This window comes from Lissotriton vulgaris, chromosome 6 (assembly GCF_964263255.1).
Source record: "Lissotriton vulgaris chromosome 6, aLisVul1.2, whole genome shotgun sequence".
NCBI classification, from domain to species: Eukaryota; Metazoa; Chordata; class Amphibia; order Caudata; family Salamandridae; genus Lissotriton; species Lissotriton vulgaris.
Window position 1 is genome coordinate 897,151,056 of NC_141694.1, and position 23,780 is coordinate 897,174,835.

Genomic DNA, 23,780 nt, shown 5'->3' on the forward strand with positions numbered 1-23,780 from the left:
TGTTACCGCCAGCCCACCGCGACGGTACGGGTCAATGGCCACACCTCCCCGCGCTTCCCGATAGGTAGGGGGACCAGGCAGGGGTGCCCACTCTCCCCTCTCCTGTTTGCGCTCTATATGGAGCCGCTGGCGCAGAGAGTTAGACATCACCAGCGCATTAAGGGCATCCCCTTTGGCGGCGACACACCCAAGATCAGCCTGTATGCTGATGATGTCCTGCTCTCCCTGATGGACCCTATACAGTCTCTGCGAGCGCTTTTTGTGGAATTACACTCCTCCGCGCAGGCTTCAGGCTTTAAAATCAACGTTGGGAAGTCAGTGGTCCTGAACGTGTCCCTGCCCCCCGACGTATTCGCAGACGCCAAGGCTCAGTTCGCTCTGCAGTGGTCCGCCTCCACAGTCCCCTATTTAGGGGTTCTACTGGCGCCGACGGTGCGGGGAACAGCGGAAGCCAACTACACCAAGTTGAGCGCGCAAATAACTGAGACGTTGAGGAGGTGGAACCGCCTTACACTCTCCTGGCTTGGACGTATCGCAGCGGTCAAGATGACCCTTCTGCCACAAATCTTATACATCTTCCAGACCCTGCCCCTGCGCCCCCCGACGGGCTGGCTCCAGAAGACGCAAGCGGATCTGACACGCTTTATCTGGAATGGACGGCGCCCCCGCTTCAAGCAGCGGATAGCGACTCTCCCACCTGCACATGGTGGCGTAGGGATGCCAGATCTCACACTGTACTTTCAGGCGGCACAGATGCGCACCCTGGTTGAATGGTACCAGCTGGAGTCTAGCAAACACTGGCTCTTCCAGGACCAGGCGGTCGCCGGTCGACCGCTCCAGGGTGTACCCTTCCTGCCGCGATGCCATAGGCCCCCCAACCTCTACGCTTCCTACATCACAAGCACGGTGATGAAGGTTTGGGATCGAGTGGCAGTCCGGAGTGAACTCACTTCGTTCCCATCTTCGCTGACGCCCATTTTCGGGAATCCCGACTTCACCCCGGGCCTTGACTCACAGAGTTATAAAGCATGGAGGTCCACTCCCTGTAGAGAGGTAGGACATATGTTCAATTTGGAAGGCGTCCTCTCTTTTCAGAAAGTGAAGGAGGACTACGGGATCCAAGAGGCGGACAGGCTCCAGTATTTACAGGTGCGGCACTGGGTGCTTCAGCCTTCAGTTCGGCCAGGGGCGCAGCGTTTCCTTACTCCCTATGAGAAATGGCTCCTCACGCGCAAGTCAGAGAAACAACTGCTTTCCGACCTGTACCAACACTTGCTCCTCCCTCACATATACACCTACCATCCGGGGAAAGCCAGGTGGGAGGAGGACCTGGTGAGGCAGCTTAAGCGGAAGGAGTGGGAAGGGATTTACCACAGGGCCAGACACTCGGCCTATCACACTGGCCTCACCGAAACCCTGACTAAAGTGGCCATGTACTGGTACCATACACCGGCGCGTCTCCATCACTGGGATCCCAAGACCAGCGAATGGTGTTGGAGGGGATGTGGAGAGCGGGGTACACTCGTACACCTACTTTGGGACTGCGCAAAGCTGCGGAATTACTGGGACACCATTCTAGACCTTGTGGATGCACACTTAGACACCCAGCTCCCTAGGTTCCCGGCCTATATCCTCCTTGGTCTGCCGAACACACTGATGTACCCTTTGAAATCCATGCGGGGGAGGTTGATTGCCATAGCGCTGGGTGCCGCGGTACAGAACATTGTAGCACGATGGAGAGACCCCCAGCCCCCTATTCATCTGGGCTGGCTACACAGACTTTGGACAGTTTTGGGGATGGAGAAACTGTCCCTGACAGCAGCCGGACGGGGCGAGGAGTTTGCAGATATCTGGAGGCCATTCTTGTTGTTGCTCACCGGGGAATTCAGGGAGCTGAGTTGTCCCCGATACCTGAGACTGTTGCACCTCGCGGACACCCCGCTACCAGAGCGTAAGACGAAGATCGGCAGGCGTAGAGCTCAGAATGGACAAATTTAGAAACTGTCCCTTGCGGATGGCTGGGCTGGTTGGGGTTTTTTGGAGGATCACAAGACGGACAAGAAGGGGGTGGGGGATGGGACGGGGGGGTAGTGTGGATGGGTTGGGGGGGCTGTTTGGGGGGGTTGTTTGGGGCTTGAATTGGAGGCTTAGCTACTTGCAGCTTCTGACACGTTGCACTACCTTTTGACGCGGCCGGCCCTTCTGGGTTGTAGGCGGCTTGCTGTGTTTAATAATCCTGACTGTTCGCTATGTCCATTGTGTTTTCATCTAAGCATTGTAACGGAGTGGCCGGTGCGCCTTTGAGCACAGGTCGGTGAACATTTTGCTCTAAATAAACAGATTTAATACTAAAAAACATCTTCCTGGAACCTGGGAACCCTTGGTCAGTGACTCTCAATTCGGCTAAGGATCTCCTTAATTTAGCTATGGAGAACTGGGGCTCTGAGTTAGCGAATTATGCAACCATCAAAAATGCAATTAAAAAACAAGTCCGCATCTGCTCTCGTGCATCGAATTTGGAGTCATTAGCAAAAAGAGGCCTCCACGAGTCACAAAGTCGCCACACACAGTGCATAACTCCAAATTCCATCTCACTCAGGCAGTAGGCCGTCCAGCCCAATACAAGATTTTAGCCTACAGACTACATCTTCTGCCACTTAAAGAATTATATACAATCGAACGGGCAGGTTCCATGATCAACGAATGCAGGTTCTGAAAATACAAACGGGAGTCCCTGGCCCACCTCCTACTTTGCTGCCCGGCCTTGCGCATAGATCGCAGCCTTTATCTCAGGCCCATTATTTTACAGCTGGGGACACGCACCGCAAAGGAGGCGGTTCACCGACTATACACTTTGAACTCAGTAAAACAAATGGCCACATTTGGTAAATTCATTCATCAGACTCGCACCAAGCTGATGGCCATCTCGAGTTAAAACGATCGGAGACTCAGCTGAGGCATGTTGGCATGCAAGACTTTGGACATTATTTTCTTCCAGCCCATATGTACTCAGATTTTTAATCATACAGACTTGTCTTAAAAGAAAAAGAAAAAGACCACTACTCTTTTAACTTCTGTAACTTTTGTAATTTTGCACTTGGTTTTAATGTAATGGTTTTGAGTAACCAAACAATAAATATTCATTCATTCACTCCATCTTTAGAATTTCGTCCAGGAATTCAGTGAAGAGAGAATTTAACATTTTCTATAGACTGTGTGGTTAGCCATTATATGAACCACAGAAAGACTTGTTGCAAAAGCATGGTATTCAGGGAGTTAGTTGCTCACACCTGTTGCTTACTTGGAAAGTTTCAGTTCATTAATACAGTACAGAATATTGGAGCAAATAAGCTGCCTTGTGCACACACTACGCTATCGACAGGTATGTGGTCATTTTGCAATAAATATGCAACAAAGACTAACATGGACCAGAATAGATTTCTCAGTATTAGGCCAAAAATTGCCTCTATCAAAGAATGCATTGTGTTTGGTGGCGAATATGTAAAGTTTCCCAGAGTTTCTCCACATCGTTTCTGTTAAATGCTGTTGTAGGTTCCAAAAACACTACACTATAAATAGTGAGAATCTTTTCAGCTCAATAGACTTCTTTAATACGGTATGAAATCAAAATGCCTGTTTTTTTGGTTCCCCATTAAAAAACTAGCCTGAAACAGTGAGAGAATAGTGTTCACTCCTGCTCATTTCTGCACAAACTCGAGCTGTAGTTTTCAATAACTTTTAGGGAACAAGTCCATAAAGCAGATTTGCCACACTCCCCAGCAGCCCCTGGGGCGGCAGCGCACCCGTGACGTGCGAAGAGCGCCCGGAGGCGCCTGTAAAAGGCTGACCCCCCGGGAGCCCAGGGGGGAACACCAAAAACCTACCTGTGTCACGCCATCGGGCCAGAGCCGTGAGGGGAACGGCGGCAACAGCTACACGCCGGGAGGCAGCCAGGTCTAGCGGACCACACTCCCCAGCAGCCCCTGGGGCGGCAGCGCGCCCGTGACGTGCGAAGAGCGCCCGGAGGCGCCTGTAAAAGGCTGACCCCCCGGGAGCCCAGGGGGGAACACCAAAAACCTACCTGTGTCACGCCATCGGGCCAGAGCCGTGAGGGGAACGGCGGCAACAGCTACACGCCGGGAGGCAGCCAGGTCGAGCGGACCACACTCCCCAGCAGCCCCTGGGGCGGCAGCGCGCCCGTGACGTGCGAAGAGCGCCCGGAGGCGCCTGTAAAAGGCTGACCCCCCGGGAGACCAGGGGGGAACACCAAAAACCTACCTGTGTCACGCCATCGGGCCAGAGCCGTGAGGGGAACGGCGGCAACAGCTAAACGCCGAGAGGCAGCCAGGTCGAGCGGACCACACTCCCCAGCAGCCCCTGGGGCGGCAGTGCGCCCGTGACGTGCGAAGAGCGCCCGGAGGCGCCTGTAAAAGGCTGACCCCCCGGGAGCCCAGGGGGGAACACCAAAAACCTACCTGTGTCACGCCATCGGGCCAGAGCCGTGAGGGGAACGGCGGCAACAGCTACACGCCGGGAGGCAGCCAGGTCGAGCGGACCACACTCCCCAGCAGCCTCTGGGGCGGCAGCGCGCCTGTGACGTGCGAAGAGCGCCCGGAGGCGCCTGTAAAAGGCTGACCCCCCGGGAGCCCAGGGGGAAACACCAAAAACCTACCTGTGTCACGCCATCGGGCCAGAGCCGTGAGGGGAACGGCGGCAACAGCTACACGCCGGGAGGCAGCCAGGTCGAGCGGACCACACTCCCCAGCAGCCCCTGGGGCGGCAGCGCGCCCGTGACGTGCGAAGAGCGCCCGGAGGCGCCTGTAAAAGGCTGACCCCCCGGGAGCCCAGGGGGGGAACACCAAAAACCTACCTGTGTCACGCCATCGGGCCAGAGCCGTGAGGGGAACGGTGGCAACAGCTACACGCCGGGAGGCAGCCAGGTCGAGCGGACCACACTCCCCAGCAGCCCCTGGGGCGGCAGCGCGCCCGTGACGTGCAAAGAGCGCCCGGAGGCGCCTGTAAAAGGCTGACACCCCCACTCGCCCCGCGAGTCGCGCGCGGGAGCTGCCCGGGACAAGGGCGGGACAGTCTTTGGCAGTCGTTGGCAGGAGGAGGCAGGGCAGGGCTAGAGACCCTGCTCCTCGCAATGGGAAAACGCAAGCTAACAACGAATGGTGGAGAAGGTAAGAAGGCTAAAGTCCCTAAGAAATCTGAGACTATTATTTCATGTCTGACATCTGCAGTAGGGGCCTTAAATGACAAAATTGCCAACGCGCAAAAAGAACTGGGGCTTGACCACTCGCTCACAGAGATGAGGAATGTAACAGACATAGTGGCCCCCGAGCACGTTACACACATCCCCCTGGAACCCACCATAGAAGTCACGACTTCTACTGCCTCCTCTGTCCCCAGGGCCATTACCTCTCCACATGCCCTGGATAGCGATATTGTACATGTGGATTCTACTGTAAACACGCGACATAAGGCTAAAAACTCACGAGGGAAGAAGCCACATGAAGTACACGGAGCAAAAGCGGTTAAACAGACATTCCAGGGCTTTCAGGATAATTTGGTGGGGGTAGTGGAGGGCTTAATCGAATCTCGTCTGGAACCTTTACTGGTGAACTTGGCTAAAGACATTGTGGACACCCTCAAATTATGTGTTGATAACATAATGAAAAAATGTGAAAGGATTGACAAATATCTCACAGAGCCTAACACACATTGCCCACACTGCCAGCCCCACATCAGAAGCAGTGTGGCCCTTGAACATGAAGGGAGGGGTATAACATCAATTGCAGCTCTATCCGGTTCACTAATGGAAGTGTGCAGCTCGCAACATTTACCTGCACCTATTTCACTTGATAAAAATACTGATTTAGCACGGGGGCCCCAACCAGTAGGGTTCGAGGAGATGGGGAGGGCTAATAAGACACCTACCCCTAGACCTCAGGAGTACCCCTTCAGTGAGCCTACTAAAAGACTGAGCCGCCCAGTGGATCTTCCCCCGGAGGCAGCAAGCCTAGTTGTCATCCTAACTGGGATTCCGCGCCTTAAACCACAACAGAGGGAATCTGATTTAGACTTGCTAAATAGAACTAGGAGATGGTGTGCTCAGTTTAGCAGTGGAAGTCTGGATGTGGGTAAACATATCATAGCTGCTCGAAGGGTAGATTGGGTGGGGAGGAGGCCCAAACGCGTTGATGGAGACTGCGTGATTGTTAACTTTAATACACCCAACATTGCAGACTCCCTACTCTGGGACGGTTCTGACCTAGTGAGTGGAGGTATCAGACCACTCCCTTTAGGGTACTTCTATCCTCCCCCCACCTACCTTCAACCCAAAATAAACTTCCCCTATGGCCCAGCCTCCACAGGTAGTGGGGAGAGACTGGGAGTGAAGTCCAATGTATCCTATCAAACCCAGCAGGCACTATTGCGGGCAAGGCCAAATAGTGCTCCAGTAATAGCACCCGAAGTACAGTATACCCTTAGCCAGGGGCCAGGGATTACACTCAGCAATAGGTTCCACCCTCTTATAAACACCTCTACGCTAGACACTAACGATTGACAACCACCCATTGTTTTACCATCTCGGGATGCCACTACAGTAGCCAGCGGTTGCCATGTCACTGCAATGAGCTGGAACATTGCTGGGCTAAAGAAAAAAGTCTCTGATGAAAGATGGTTAAATCTAATCACACAACATGATATCCTGGGTTTTCAGGAAACTTGGGATTCCAGTGGTGAATTTTTCATGGATGGGTACCGGAGCTTTTCTATTAAAGCTACCCCCGGGGAGGGTGGTAGACATAAGGGGGGCCTGTATATATTCTTTTCCATAAAATTGCGGGGCTCCGCACGGAAAATTGCATTTTCATCTGAAAATATACTAGGTATAGAGTGGGCAAGACCAAATTCCCCTTTAATTTTGATCATTAACTTCTATAATGCACCTGATAGAGATAGAAGCCGCTCACATCTGAGTTCCCTATCTTCTTTTTTAATAAGATACAAGTCACAGCAATCTGCTTTATTCGAAACCCTGTTACTGGGAGATTTTAATGTTCACCCGTGCAATTGGGGATGTCAGAATAAGGAGCTATTGGGTCCACCAGGAGCTCTCAGTACCCACTTTGAGCACACCCTACAGGGGGTGGATTTGGAGAACCTATTAGCAAACCAAAATTTGTATGAGGCACACGGCACATGGGAGGATGTAAGAACACCAACCTTTGTTGGCAGGGATGCTAGCACGGTCATCGATTATATTTTTATTACACCAGGGTTAATCGATATAGTAGTATCTTACGAAGTGATTCCCTCCCCCTTTAGTGATCACAACCCAGTGGTCCTGCGACTGAACATGGGCCGCAATAGCGTCACCCAGGTTGAGCGTCTGGGGGGACGTGGCGACACCCTTGTTCCTAAGGACCAGGGCCGCAGACTTAAATGGGCAAAGGTGGTGCCGGACTCCTTTATGAATAACCTTGTGCATAACTCTCAAGACGATATGTCAATATGCATGGATAGTACATCTGAGGGTATTGCCATTATCAGTGCTTTTACTACTATCTGTTCTAATATTAATAAGGACTTAACTTGCACTAAGAAGCAGGTTGATCTCTCCACTCCAAGATGGTTTGACAAAGAATGCTCAAAGTTACATAAAGACCTACTTCTAGCCCTAAAACAACAGCCAAGAAATAAAGACCTTGTGGCAGGGCTTAGGAAAAAATATAGACAGGTAACTGAAAAGCGGAAAAAGTTAATCAAAAGCGAGGCTTGGGATAGTCTAATATCGGCAAATGTCTTGAAGGATAGCTCCAAATTTTGGATGGTCATTAACCACCCCTATTTCTCTACATCAAACAATAGTGTTATGGACTGTGTAATTTCTGAAGACCAATGGGTTAAACATTTTAGTAAGATCTATAAGAGTGATATGCCTCCTACACCCAGTAGTTCCTACCAGCCTACGATAGAAGCCCCCCCTGTTGTTTTCAACGAATTGGAGGTCAATAGGGCAATAGTTGAGATGACCAAACACAAGGCTCCGGGACCCGACGGTGTTCCGGCAGATTTATACAGCTCAAGTCCACTCTTTTGGGCCAAAATACTCACTAACGTTTTTAATGCAACAGTCACAGCGGGGTTCCCCGAATCCTAGTCCACCTCAACTATTGTCCCTATATACAAAAAGGGGCCAAGAAACGATCCGGCCTGCTACAGGCCGATATCGTTAATTGACTCCGCTGTCAAGATTCTCGGCAGAGTTATCTTGACTAGACTGAACAATATTACTAAAGAGAAGGGGGTGCTCTCGGAACTCCAGTACCGTTTCCGTGAGAAACGGGGCACAATTGACCAGTGCCTGAATTTACACATGCTGGTTAGTAAATATACCGTGGCAAAAGAGGGTCACTTATACCTTGCATTTATGGACCTTTCTTCTGCCTTTGACTTGGTCAATAGGACCAAGTTATGGGCCATTTTAGCTGGGATAGGGTTTGACCCTCCTCTTATAGACTTCTTGGCGGCCCTTCATGAAGACTTATCAGCATCCATCAGAATAACTCAGGAAGGTAACACCACCAGACCCTTTAAATCCAGAAGAGGAGTGAGGCAAGGCTGCATTTTAGCCCCTCTCTTGTTCACCCTATACATCAACTCTTTGGACAAAGCACTGGAGGGGTCCACACTTGATATCCCGTATGTGGGGGGATCCGCAGTGCCTGTTCTGCTTTACGCAGACGATGCGGTCCTCCTTGCCCGCACGGGAGTGGGGCTACAAAAACTTCTGGATGCTTTTGGTGATTTTATGGCGAAGCTCGACCTCCTGATTAATAACAAAAAATCTCATGTTATGGTGGCCGGGAGGCGGCAAAGGCCGAAAAAATGAAAAAGTTTTAGTTGTTGTGGTGAGGGGGTTTCAAGGATACAGGTCTTCACTTATCTGGGTGTGATCTTTGAGGAGAAAGGCTCATGGAAACCGCAGGTGTGTGCCAAGTCACTTGCTGTAACCCGTTCAACTGCAGCCCTGCTAAGATTTGCAAAGCGACTAGGCTCACGTCCAATGGAGGCACTATTGAAAGTGTACAAAACAAAATGCCTTTCCATAGCTACCTATGGCGCAGCGCTGTGGGGTTACCACTCAACCGGTGATTTGCAGATTGTGGAAAATCAGTTTCTTAGAACGCTACTAAGTGTTCCACAATCCACCCCAGTCTTTTCCTTACACACAGAGTTAGGCTTGGGCTACATTACTGATCAGCTTCTCTTGGAACCATTGGTGTGTTGGGCCAAAACCTGGCTGAATAAGGAAATTAGGATTAACCACATTATTCTTAGGGATTGCATGGCGCTGGATAGTGTTCTAAAGATCCCGTGGCTGGCTTATGTCAAGGGCGCACTGGAAAGTCTTGGTAGGCCCAATCTTTTTAGCCACCCTAATACAATTTGCAAGGGGGACGTGAAATGGATTAAGGATAATTTCCTGAGGAGGGCAGCGTTAAAGCGGGAGAGTGAGGAGCTGACTAAACCCAGAGCCAGAGCAAACTTCCTCCTCTTGACTACACCCTCGATTGAACCTTATCTAACAATTGTAAGCCGTCAATACCATCGACACCTTCTTGTTAGATTTAGGTTCAACATCATACAGTATTCACTGGGAGTCTTCCCTGTATGCGGGGTGCCAGATGAGTCAATTCCTTGTAGCTGCGATAACTTCTCAGAGCAGTCCCTTATACATTTTGTAATGTTTTGTGAGCACTTTAAGAAGAGTAGAAAATATACTTGGTCCCTATCCTAAGGGAAGCAGGCTTTATGCAGGTGCGCCCAGCGTTACTTCATTTACAGTTACTAGGGAGTACCAAGATAATCTTCGGGGTTGCTAGCTTTCTGGTCGCAGCTATGCGCACAAAAACCAGGAAGCTATCCCCGAAGGACTTGGAAGGGCGCCCTCATTACACTGCAGACTTAGCTAATATTTTTTAAATTAACTATTCTTCCTATGACTTCACTGCGAATGTATTGCTTTTGTATTAACATCTAAACTATTGACCGGACCTACATATCACTTTGATTGATTTTTTCACTGTTTTAAACATATGAAATATACGATATGTAAAATAATTTTTTAACAATTGTTTTTATAAATTGCATTGTATTGTTGCTTTTATGATTTTAACTAATCGAATAAAGCTGGCTTTTGACTTTGACTTTGAGATTTGCCGTCTATTAGCTGTTTATGGTAAATGGAATAATAGTGAGCAGTTGTGACTGGCTTCTGGGAGATTACATATGAATGCCGGAAATGTTTTAAACCTCGAGCTGCCTATCCAAAATCCAATGTCCAACCATACAACATTAAAAAAAACGAGAACGAAAAAGAAACCGTTCTTAAGCACATACCTTGTGATTTGCCATTTATGATGAGTTGTGCAAATACTGCGGCATAATTCCCTTTCATTGCATTCCCAATGTACATCTTTTCAGCATTTTCACATTCGGTATCAATGATAAACTCCTGCACAGGATAAGTAAGACAAAATTTATTTTTGGGACCTAAAGTTAATGTGCTGCAAAACAAGCAACCTACCTGATATTTTCAACAATACATGGATGTGGTTTGGTAGAACTAATAATTTACAAGGCAGGGTTCAATAAATTACATTTGTAACAGTACTCTTATTGTAACCACAGGGTAAACCACTGTTGTAGCCAGATATGACTTATGTGTAGAGAAATAGTCATTATTTAATGTTTAGTGCTTTAAAGATACCTTCAGTAAGAGATAAAACCACAAACATTTTCTGACATTGAATGACAGACAAAATGGGAGTGTACATATATTGTTTCAATCTACAAATGGACAAATGATTTTGACCTTTTTCTAAAAAAAACAAATACAGTGCTGTGAACAAGAAAGAACAAATTCCAAAGATGTTTTTGTTGTAAATAAATTAGATATAATTAGGACCGTGTTTCCATGGGAAATGCCTTTTTGGTGTTGCTAATAACTTTGGCGCCATTTAAAGAACCTTCATGAAACTTTCCAAAAAGAGGGCTACCTTTTGCCTAGTTCATGCATGGAAAGTTTCGGGGTAATTCATCAAGGGGGGGGCATTTATTTTTCGATGCGAACTTTGGACGCAGCTACAACCCAAACAGCTGAATGGATTTACATCCACATTTGGCAGAAAGCTTGATCTTGGTCTAGAAACCTTGGTCTTTGTGACTTGGTGTAAGTCTTTTCAGTAGTTTTTGAGCAACTAATGCTCAACAACTTTGTATATTTCACGCTGCGGAGGATCCAAGGGACCGACAGATCTCAATCTGAGATCTGATTGGCTGCCATCACATCAATCAGGATGTGGCAGCAGTCATCTTAGTACTCGGGAACTCAGGCTTAAAAAAAAAGTAAAAAGATGACATACAGGGGCAGGTTAGGGATACCCTGAACCCCCTAGACCTAATGGTGCCAAAACTGTTATTTTTATAATTTAGCACAAATTCACAGAGCACTTGCAAATCTGTTGCAATGTTTTTTTTAAAGTGCAAGCCGCTTCACTTCTCTTGAAACCCGCCAGGGGATGGTCCAGGCCTGGGGGCAGCAAACAATATGCCTTTAGCAGAGAAAGGATATGTAACTCCCCTCCCCGAGCCTCTGTAAGGCTCCTGGGACCCCATGTTCCAGGGCCAGTGTGTTTAATAAGCATATGGGGGCAGGTGGCGCTCCTCCTCGAGCTTTAACATGCCCGGAGGACCCCATCCCCGGGTGAGCAAAAGGGGAGGGGGGTCATGCTGCCTCCCCTCCCTGTGCCTAAAGGGATCCCTGTTGGGGATAACTCACACACTGTGTCCCGGGGAGCCCGCTCCTGGGACACAGTAGTTTCCGTGAAAGCATTTGCACAGGCAGGGAAATATATGTTTGCTTCCACCTCGCATGAGCATTCTTAAAGCTCCTGCTGGGTGGAAGCAGACATGCCTTCCCTACTTACAGCAGTGCGAGCAGGGAAGGCATATCTGCTCTCAGTCGGCAGGAGCTTTAAAAATGCTCCCGGTGGGTGGGAGCAGACTTTTGTTTCCTTGCCCGCTCTCCAGCGGGCAGGAAAACACACACTCCTTCCACCCGGTCGGACCCAACTAAAATAGCACACAGGCAGACAGCTGATGCCAGAGGGGGCCTGTGGCTCCCCCGCACTCCCAACTTATAGTTTGATGGGTGCCACTCTGGCTGTTCTTTCACAACCCTCTCTCACAATGGCCAAGGTACTTTTCCAAACCATAGCCCAACTTCTCTCCGCCATGAGCACATTTGACCACATCAATCTTCAGTGACTTACACTGACTTTCTGTTGAGACCCGAATTAAATTAAAAATCTCCTGTGTAACATGTACAGTTCCAAATCTGAGAAATGCTCCTACCTGGTCAAGGTATTACTCTCTCTGGCTAGACAGCAGGGCCTCAGGATTAATGACACATTACATCTGGAAACCCAGAACATCAAATGCTCTCTAAAATTTAAACAATCTTTTACTGAAGCTGCAACTACCCTTCAATAAGGCCTTAAAATCCTACTGCAAAATGCACCAAATCTTCTTTCAGTTAGGAAATTGCTGCAAGCCCATCTCTTCGGCCTCCAGCTGAACTAATTCCAAACCCTTAAGTTACACTGGTTCCTCTCTTCTTTAAAATAATATATGCCACTTAATACTATACATCTGATTTAAATCTTTACTCTTACTTACTGTAATTTTCACTATTGCCTTTTCAGTGAAAGCATATGTTAGAATAAATAAATTGGTACTCAGTACTGACCCTTTCTGAGGAGCTAACCATCCTATTGTAGAAACTATAGCATCTTTGTATGGCCTGTTTCGGTATCCTTTAAAAAGAAGGACTCCAGGTGCAGTGAAGCACCATCAGTGCCTTCACAAAACTCCTGCACAATACCACCAGCTTTCAGAACTTCAGTCCTTTCTTCCTACAATAGAACAGGCCAGAAATACATAATGCCAATCTAAAGGGGATTCCCCTGCAACTACTTACAGTTCCTAAGACAGGCATTAGTTACACAAAATTGACATACATTTTAGGTAACTATCTATTACTAAACTGTCAAATCCATGTTGACATCAATTGGGGCATTTAATGCAGTGAACAGGCAGAATGAATATTGATATATTTGAAGAAAATACATATTTATTTATATGAAACAATCATTATATATTAGTTAAGTAGTTTGACCAGGATTTAATAAGTATCTTCATTTCATTATTGTTTCAACCATACATTCAATCGAGCCCTATCATTCATCCACACTATACATTCAATCACAAACATAAGGCAGTAAGTAAGTAAGTAATACTTTATTGTACAGTTAATAAAAACCATTACAAAACCCATCAGCAGTAAAAAAGGAAAGTATTAAAAATATTTGTAGCAGCATAGATGATGGAGTTACTCAAATTTGAGCTATGTTACAAAGTGCAGTTTAAAAAAAAAGTTAAAAAGAACGGAGTGTCCGTCTGCCGTTAGGTGCTTGTGTCCTTCTACGGAGAGGGTTTCTTTTGTCAGTCCTGACCCTCATTTCTATACATAGTTAAGTATTGCAGTGCCTATTCCTTTTTGGAAGACTGGCTGGCATTTGCCCTGAATGTTCATAACTTTTAGTTATAGTATGCCAGTATTTTAATTCAGTTTAAGTCTCTGAGCTGTCTTGATGTTTTGGCACTCACAGTATTGAGGGTGTGCTGTCCTTGTCCGTTTGTTCTTTCTTTGTGTTGATTCTGCTTTCTACAGCTCCGAGGTATTTTACCAGTCGGCAAGCCATTTGCACTTCATCGCCTCTGAAGCAAGCCAGAGTTGCTTGTCTGCACGTCCTGATTCCTTTTTTTTTATGAATAGGGGTCTCAGTAGGTTCCTGCGATCTTGCTGCAGCTCTTTGCAGATGGTAATAAGATGTACTATATTTTCCTCATGAGTTCCACACAGGCGACAGTTTGACGGTTTTGGGGGCCGCAGCCAAGGGGCCATGTGGTCAGCTGAGGGTAATACTCCTAATCGTAATTTTAGGAATGTTTCTTTTGTTTTTTTAGTGAAGCTGGTCAGAAGGTATGCCTGTGGTGTGAGTTTATTGTAGGTTTGTACTGTCAGCCAGCCATGTGCTCTCTCCGTTAGTGATGCTTTGTCTTGTAGGAGGGATTCTTTCCTAACTGTATTGTTTACGGCTTTTTTAAAACCTGCCAGGCTCCCTTGCAGATCCCATAGTTGGCTTGCCCCCAGCTGTTTAATTGCATCCTCTAGAAAGAGTCTTGCTGGGCAGTTGTCTTTGCTTTGTAGATCCTTCCAGAGGAGTGCGTTGAGGGTGTTTGCTTCCCCTCTGCTAATTTTGTGCCAGGTCTTATGGTATGCTCCCTTGCGAGCAAGCTCTTCCTTAACTTGCCCAAATTCGAGTCGGATCTGCGCCGGAGAAGTGTATCTCGGGAGGCCAAACATCATCCGCATTGCTCTCGTAATTACTCCTTCTAAGGTTCCGGTATCTCTGCCTCTCAATGCTTCGCTACCGTATGTAATGGATGGTATCAGTTTGACTTGTATCAGTTTTAGGAGTGGGGTGAAGCTTGGGCCGATGATCTTATTTTTCAAGTTCCTTAGAGATACAGCTATCATTAAGCCTCTCTTTTTTATCTCCTCGCATTGCGGTTTGAAGCTCCCCCTATGATCAATAGTCACTCCAAAGTAACGATATTTATTTGTGACTTCCAGTTTATTTTTATCCAGGTTCGAACGGAATATTGGTTTCTTCTTGCAATAGTTGAGGCGCATTACTTTTGTTTTACAATAATTAATACTGAGTTTATTTGTTTTGGAGTGTTGTGCGGTGATGTCGAGAAGCCGCTGTAGGCCGTCGGGGTCCGGCTGATTAGCACCAAGTCATCAGCACAAACATAAGGCAAGGTGCCTTAATTACAGGAAAGTAAGATTGTAATATCTTTTTTCTTTTCCTTACTTTTTACACAAACAATAATAGATATGTCACAAATAAACAAATTAATATCACAAACAGTCATTTCTATATCGTACTATTGTGTTTTTGGGACATTAACCATTTTAGTCGGGTCGGTGGCTGTCACTTAACAGTAGGGGAAATAAGGACGAACGGTGGGAAACTTTCCTTTACTGGTATATCTGATCAAGCTTCTTAAATATTCATGGAAAATGCAATGGGACTTCCTAATATTTCAGAAGCAGCTTCTAACCAAGTAAAAAGTTCAATATAAAAAGGTTCTTGAGTAAGACTTTATCAAACTGCTTGTTTGAAAATTAACTTGTGTTAAGTGTGTGTAGTGGCCTACACAGCAGCATTACAGATGACGTCCAGAAGTACTAGGTGCAGGGAGGCCACATAACTCAACATACAAATAATTGAATGCCACTAAAAGAAAGACCACTTACCTAGTAACATATCTAGATGAAGTAAGTCGCCCTTAATACAATAAATGGATAAGATCACTTTTTCAAGAGAGAGACCTTCATGATTAACAAGAGTCTGTGTGATGAGCTAATGTTATTTGTACACTACAAATGAAAACAAAGGGCCTGAAATACATTCAAAATTATGGGAGGGGGGATTCTGGGGAAAACGTAGCGATACACATCTCATGTTTGATATGGCAATGTAGCAGTGTTATCGCTGGAAACATGGGATCAAACAATTTGTTTTAAAAAAACTGTAGTCAGAAAAGGAAAACCCAATTAAAGACAATCTTCCATGAAACTAGCTGGAAGTCACTGGAAGCCACTGGTTCAAATGCCATAAACACCAGATTCTAGATCATAAATCAAACGGACTTGGGAAAAAAATGCAACAACCCATTGAAAATATGTCGAACAACAGCATTGTAAAGATAATGATTTTCTAGTTCTGAATTCCTCTAAGAACCAACAGGCCCTAGAGTTGTCCTAAAAGATTCCAACTGGATACCAATCTCAATCTATGTGTGTCAAATAAAAGAAGGAATATTCCTTCTAGCCCTTGAGCTAATAAGCTTTATGGGTATATGTGATGTATAAGTTACCCTAGTCATTCATTCAATCAACCAAAAAAAGGTTTTGCCTTCTTTTACAAACATCAGTGATAAAAATGCACGCATGTGCCTTGAAATTGTTTCTGAACAGATGATTTTCTGGTAAAACAACACAACGAACCCGGGGTCTAAAAGCCTAATCTAAGTGAAAAGACCAAACACCTCTCCAAATGGTAGGGTGTATCTACATGTACTACAAAGAATGCTAAATTTAAGGAAACTCACATACAGAACCAACTAATTATTAGTGATAACGTGGTTGGGACCAGTTAAAATACTCAAAATCTGGATAACCATCAACTATTCCAAGTGATCAGTTTTATCATTTGGTCAACCAGCTTAAAGGAATGGTGAACCACTTGATCATAGAGGACACCACGCCTGTATACGCAAAGGTTAGAACCCAACCAAAAAATTAACTAAGAAAAATCCAAAGGGCAATCAGTTCTTATTTGCCCATCAGGACACTAGAAAGACAAGCAGTGCATAGAAAAGTGGGTTAAAATAAGGTTATATGTCCTAACACAGAATAGTTTTATTAAAGACGGGGACACACACCTTCATTAAAAACAGAACAGTGCAAACTGCAGCTTAAACAAATAACTGCCATCAAGGGGCCAACATGTTTCAGCCAAACGGGCTCTACTACCCTAAGGCTTTCTTCAGGGCCTCTGTTCTTATAATTGCTACTGCATTTATTAGTGTAATTAATTTGAAAATATTCAAAACAGTGACAAAACTTGCTGTGATACCGTGAAAGAATACACAGTCTGTTCCTCCACATCAAGGGATGCAGATTACATCCAAATTGATGGGGGACTGGACCTCACCTCACCTGGACCATGCTCAGGATATTGAGGCCCCGTTCTGTCAGTCGGTACCTCAAGACTCTTCTGAGTCTTCGGCGATTCCTCTGTAGCTTGTTTCCGGTCCAGGGAAGGCATGACTTGGCAGTTCGGGCTGGACTGTTCCCATGAGGCACAGGGTCAGACTGATTTGCATATGGCCATGTCTGAACTGTGGGGGCAGAGTGGGATAAAGAACGGTGATGGATTAAACCCAGATCAGTTGAGTGGGGGTGAGTGCTTGTATTGTCAATGCTCCGTCCATCATTTCCTTTGGTTTTTATTTGTTCGCCCTAAGTTGGCAGGGTATGCTCAGACGTGAGTCCCTTGCTCTCTTTGCCGCTGGATTCAAGCAAGCCGGGCTGAAGACGGCTGAAGTGCCAGAAACCGGTCCTCGGTAGCATGTTTCTGGTCCAGGGAAGGCATGACTTGGCAGTTCGGGCTGGACTCTTCCCATGAGGCACAGGGTCAGACAGATTTGCATATGGCCATGTCTGAACTGGGGTGGCAGAGTGGGCTAAAGAACGGTGATGGATTAAACCCAGATCAGTTGACTGGGGGTGAGTGCTTGTATTGTCAACGCTCCGTCCATCATTTCCTTTGGTTTTTCTTTGTTCGCCCTAAGTTGGCAGGGTATGCTCAGACGTGAGTCTCTTGCTCACTTTGCCACTGGATTCAAGCAAGCCGGGCTGAAATGCCAGAAACAGGTCCTCTGTAGCTTGTTTCCGGTCCAGGGAAGGCATGACTTGGCAGTTCAGGCTGGACTGTTCCCATGAGGCACAGGGTCAGACTGATTTGCATATGGCCATGTCTGAACTGGGGTGGCAGAGTGGGCTAAAGAACGGAGATGGATTAAACACAGATCAGTTGACTGGGGGTGAGTGCTTGTATTGTCAACGCTCCGTCCATCATTTCCTTTGGTTTTTCTTTGTTCGCCCTAAGTTGGCAGGGTATGCTCAGACGTGAGTCCCTTGCTCACTTTGCCACTGGATTCAAGCAAGCTGGGCTGAAGACGGATGAAATGCCAGAAACCGGTCCTCGGTAGCTTGTTTCCGGTCCAGGGAAGGCATGACTTCGCAGTTCGGGCTGGACTGTTCCCATGAGGCACAGGGTCAGACTGATTTGCATATGGCCATGTCTGAACTGGGGTGGCAGAGTGGGCTAAAGAACGGTGATGGATTAAACCCAGATCAGTTGACTGAGGGTGAGTGCTTGTATTGTCAACGCTCCGTCCATCATTTCCTTTGGTTTTTCTTTGTTCGCCCTAAGTTGGCAGGGTATGCTCAGACGTGAGTCCCTTGCTCACTTTGCCACTGGATTCAAGCAAGCCGGGCTGAAGACGGCTGAAATGCCAGAAACCGGTCCTCGGTAGCTTGTTTCCGGTCCAGGGAAGGCATGACTTGGCAGTTCGGGCTGGACTGTTCCCATGAGGCACAGGGTCAGACTGATTTGCATATGGCCATGTCTGAACTGGGGTGGCAGAGTGGGCTAAAGAACGGTGATGGATTAAACCCAGATCATTTGAGTGGGGGTGAGTGCTTGTATTGTCAACGCTCCGTCCATCATTTCCTTTGGTTTTTCTTTGTTCGCCCTAAGTTGGCAGGGTATGCTCAGACGTGAGTCCCTTGATCACTTTGCCACTGGATTCAAGCAAGCCGGGGTGAAGACGGCTAAAATGCCAGAAACCGGTCCTCGGTAGCTTGTTTCCGGTCCAGGGAAGGCATGACTTGGCAGTTCGGGCTGGACTGTTCCCATGAGGCACAGGGTCAGACTGATTTGCATATGGCCATGTGTGAACTGGGGTGGCAGAGTGGGCTAAAGAACGGTGATGGATTAAACCCAGATCAGTTGACTAGGGGGGAGTGCTTGTATTGTCAACGCTCCGTCCATCATTTCCTTTGGTTTTTCTTTGTTCGTCCTAAGTTGGCAGGATATGCTCAGACGTGAGTCCCTTGCTCACTTTGCCACTGGATTCAAGCAAGCCGGGCTGAAGACGGCTGAAATGCCAGAAACCGGTCCTCAGTAGCTTGTTTCCGGTCCAGGGAAGGCATGACTTGGCAGTTCGGGCTGGACTGTTCCCATGAGGCACAGGGTCAAACTGATTTGCATATGGCCATGTCTTAACTGGGGTGGCAGATTGGGATAAACAACGGTGATGGATTAAACCCAGATCAGTTGACTGGGGGTGAGTGCTTGTATTGTCAACGCTCCGTCCATCATTTCCTTTGGTTTTTCTTTATCTAATATTTTGACTCAACTCCCTGATCCTAGGCGATTAGGTTCCTAGTATCTACACTGCTAGGTTATAGATATAGGAATCAGTAGTATAGAAGAATCTCAAGATATACTGATAGTAGAGCGTGAGTTACCCAAGGTGAATGTTACGGTTGTATGGGCCCAGGTGAGTATTTAGTAAAAATATCCTAGCTGGGTGACCTGCGCGCTCTATCAGTATTCTGACCAAACTAGATTATTTGCAGAGGTCAGTGCTGTTCCACAACAAAGAAGTGTAGGTATTAGTAGGGCTGGATGAGTTGTGATTGATTGTGGCACCAGCAGAGTAGTGCACTGCGGGATTTGTAGTTTATAAGTGTGGATTATTGTAGTGACATGAATTAACACTGTGTGTGAGCTTCTTAGTTATTTGCCTTTGATTTACGAGTCATTAAGTGGTTTGATTATTGTGGTCTTGATGATTTGGTTTTATTTGTAGGTTGGAGCTATTTAAGTGGCATTCTGAAAAGGTTTGAATTTTGTATTTGCATTAAAAAATGTTGGATCTTTGTGTTTATTGTTGAGTTTAGTTTACGGTAAACGTATGCATCAAAATACAAGACCTAGATATATTGGTGAACTTGTCTGCAAAGTGATATTATGTTTTGGGAGGTGCCACATACACACTAAGAAAAAGAGACATTTAGGAATTATTAAACTTTTTTTTTAATGTGTATTAACCTGGATCATAATTTGTTTATTCTTTGGTGCACAAGAGTAAATGTGCTACCAAGAGTGGATTAACCACTGGCCACAAACATGCCTTAGTGCGACTGATCCCTTTCCAATTAGTGGAGGTTGACTTCCATTACTTTCTACCTTCCTATTTAGACTAAGCAGACAAGAGATTGATTTGGTTTGTGTATTTTTGTTTGCGGTCTGAAAAGTTTTGCATTTCTGTGAATTTTGCTGTGGTTGGCAAGTTGCTACTGTTGATCCAGTCAATAGCCATACAGACAACCCATTGACTGTCACTGGAAAGTTGCGTTGGAATTGTTAAGAATCATAGTGAGTTGTGCGGTCACTGGTGAGTTGCCGTTGTAGGTTGGGCTGTGATTGGTTGACATTTACCACAACCATGCTGTGATTGGTATTTTGTTTATTTTTTAGTGGTTTGAGTACAATTAGTTTGAGAGAAAATAGGTGCTAAGCTTAAAAAAGTCCAAAATTCCTGAGATTAAGGGAGAAAAGATTCTTCCAGAAGAGCAAAAACAATGTAAATCTGTAACTGATACTGATTGACCGAACAATGTAAATTGATTTTTGTTGAATCCTGTACAGACAACATTGAGTGAGTTTAGAGAACTTCTAGAAGAAATACATGGCATGTCTTTCAGGAGAAGGGCGTCTAGCAAGAAATTCTGACTGTGTAGATTGGGAAGCCCAAGTTTAAACAGTCTTGATCTGCCAGCGGTAAGGGTGACCCAATGGTCTATGATCAACACAGATTCCAATGTTGTTCAAGCAGAAGCCTAAGCATTCCATCTCAGACTAGTTGCCCTATCACTTTTGAAGTTTACAAAATGTAATATGATTGTGGCCGAGTTTGTTTTGTAGTTGACTGACAGGCTGATGACGAAAAAGTGGGTCCTTAGAAAAAAACAATATGTCATCCAGATAGATAACAACAAATTGGATAAGGAAGGCTTCAAAGACGTGGTCCATAAAGTGCTGAAAGTTCGCTGGAGCATTACTTAACCCAAACGAAGTGCCCACTGTGGGTTCTGAAGGCCGTCTTCCAGTAGAGTAGTTTGATAAGCAAGGCTCTCCTATCGCTACTAAAGGTGATGCCTAGGTTAATACTGACATGGACAAGACGCTGATTAGGTATTCTACTTTAGCCCTATCTTGAGAAAAGTGTGCAGGATAGAGGGCAAAAAAGACTGTCAGGAAATCTAAAAATTCCTTGAACTTGTTCGGGTCTGCAGAGAAACATTGAGTACCTGAGGAAGCTATAGGAACATTGGAAGATCTGGCAGTGAGAGCTTGACATAAGGCTACGTTCTCCTCGTGCAGTTGTTAAAGTTCTTGGGACTGTTGTTGAAATGTCAGGACCAAGGCTTGAGAAGGATCGAATTGCACTGACTGAGCTCAGCTTTGAGCTGGATCCTTCGTATCTGAGCCAGGGCATGAAGCTAGGCGTCGTAATCCATCAAATCTTTCAAGAGAAAGACGTTTAGTAAGAGACCTCTGACTGCTGGAAGAAAAGATTCTTCCAGAAGATTCTCCTGCCTTTCAAATAACGATAAATTTGGGTTTGCATATTTGCCTAAGGTTGAAAGAATAGAACAAGATTACATCTAAAGCCAAGGACATGCAATTTTCTTTAGAGGGTACTTTTAATATGAGAAAGCTTCAATATTTGATTCGGAAAATCTTTGAGAAATAAAACACACGGTTCAATGCCCTGAATGAATGGGATCCTGTTACAATGGAAAAGGGGTGCAAAAGACTGAAAAGTATGTTAAAAAGGCTGTGAGTCAATGGCTTGAATCAAAATGGTGCATGCAAAACAGAAAATGGTGTTAGTATCTTTGGGATAAACCGTGAGTCTACAGGTTTAGAACCCCTAACCCTAAAACATGAGCACTTAGTTCAATGTGGAATATATATATCAGTGGAAAAGATCTAGGTTAATGTGGTATATATATATCAGGAGAGCAGATCTGGTTGAACTGCAGACCCACACTCTGCCCCGAATAATGGGGAAGAAGGTGCTTTCTGCTAAATAAACAATGTCTTTGTTGTCCGGGATGCAGTGATAATTGAGAAACCCACCTTTTGTGCTTAGAATGTCACTCTCAAGCATCTATATTAATAATGACACAATGTATGCTGAAAACATTTATTTCCATAACTTGCTGCTTAGTATATGCATTGTGACCACAAGACATATAAAGCATATTGCTGTTATCAGTTATCAGGGTTACTACGGATGTTAAAACAACAAACATTTCTACCCTGTTTCACAAGAATGTGTTTCCTATAACCAAAATCCCACTATTATCATAACTCTGAGAGCAAGAAGTAAACTAACGGTGCCTAAAGAAGAATACTGTCACCCTGCATACTTCAACACATTGTGCCTCGGTGTTTATTAGCCTCATCTAGAGCAGAGGAAACGTTGGGGGTGTTCTCTCAATGGAAACATGCTCTATGGCAGCGAAGCGAAGCTGAACTCGTCTTCTGTTCCATGAGCCCAACCTTAGTCCAAGAGCTTCAGCAAACAGCAGTCTGGAATCTGACCTCTTTCTGGGTACTTCTGCGGCAAAGGCATCTCTCCCTCAAACGATCAAGCCTCGGTGTTTATATAACAAAATGACAATCTAGCTAATTATGAGTGAAAAACAAGGCAGAAATGTTGTGGAAACATCCCGCAGGAACATGTGTTCATAATATGAGTCACAACTGTGCACATATCTTGGTGTCTGTATCATGCGACCCTGAGAAGTAGATATTCAGGGCAAAGTTGGCCAGACTCATGTCCTTTTCTGCTGATATTCAAACAAGAAGCTGTTGTGAAAACTGAATGTGCATGCATGTCATGAAATGTGCAGACAGCTTGCTTGAGGCGGACAATGGAACACTGAGTGATTTAAAAATGGAGTCAGACTCAGAGATATATATCAATGGAACGAGGACACTATGTTGAGTGTAGGTGTGTTCCCAGAAATTTTTAATGGATTAAATAAAAAGTAAATATTGACAAAAATGATGAAAATAAAAATGACAGAGTTCGAAATGTTGTTTTTGTTTAGGAGGATATATTTTTATTAGACTCCAGACCTCCTATTTATGATTTGCAAACACCCAGACCACCTCACAATATGGAATCGGGAGAGTCCAGTATGAGTACATTTCCAGTTCCTACTGTTCAACCTGAAAATGTAGCGGGTACTAGTAGAATAATTTTGGATCCTATTGCTGATATGTTGCTCCTGAAATAGTTACTACTGTGACTGCAATTCAACCAGCTGAACCTGAAAGGAGAACATTTGATGTTCTCAGATTGAATTCGTCGAAAATCTGTAGGGTACAATCAGCAAAGAGAAATTGATTTAATGTAATAAAGCTCCTTCCATTCTCAGAAATTGAGATGTCTTAGTAAGGAAGGAGCTGGATGTACATGTGACACACATGAGTATTTTGAGTAGTTGGCAGAAGAGCATTATGTATCTCTATACAATAGAAAAGAATGGCACAGAAACTATTGAACAGATCTAGATGACGATGGTGTGAATGAAATGGGTTTGAGTGCTATAAGTGCACACATTAGAGAATGAATAAATAGTATCAAACTTTGGTAAAATTAAAAAAGCATTGGATCCCTGCCACAACTTTCGATTAGGTGTCGAAAGTCAGGCCACTATCAAACCACACTCCCAAGTTTTTCACAGCCTCCTTGGGCAGGGGGATAGTTTGAGGCGATCTGGCCAACACTGCTCGGACCACAAGTCCTGATCCTTCCAAACAGTAAGATTTCGGACTTACCGGTGTTCAACTGCAGGCAGTTAACCACCATTCAGTCCGCAACCACCGAACGGTCCTCCTTGAACTTAACCAGAT

General features: G+C 45.6%; 1 protein-coding gene across 1 annotated transcript in view; it reads right to left on the minus strand.

Moving 5' to 3' along the window:
- The window catches only part of ACOXL (acyl-CoA oxidase like), a 1,104,726-nt gene that overhangs the window by 638,633 nt on the left and 442,313 nt on the right, over positions 1-23,780 (minus strand). Inside the window, exon 6 of the mRNA XM_086926889.1 lies at positions 10,414-10,528. Within this exon, the coding sequence (XP_086783015.1) occupies positions 10,414-10,528 (115 nt within the window). The remainder of the gene's footprint in view (positions 1-10,413; positions 10,529-23,780) is intronic.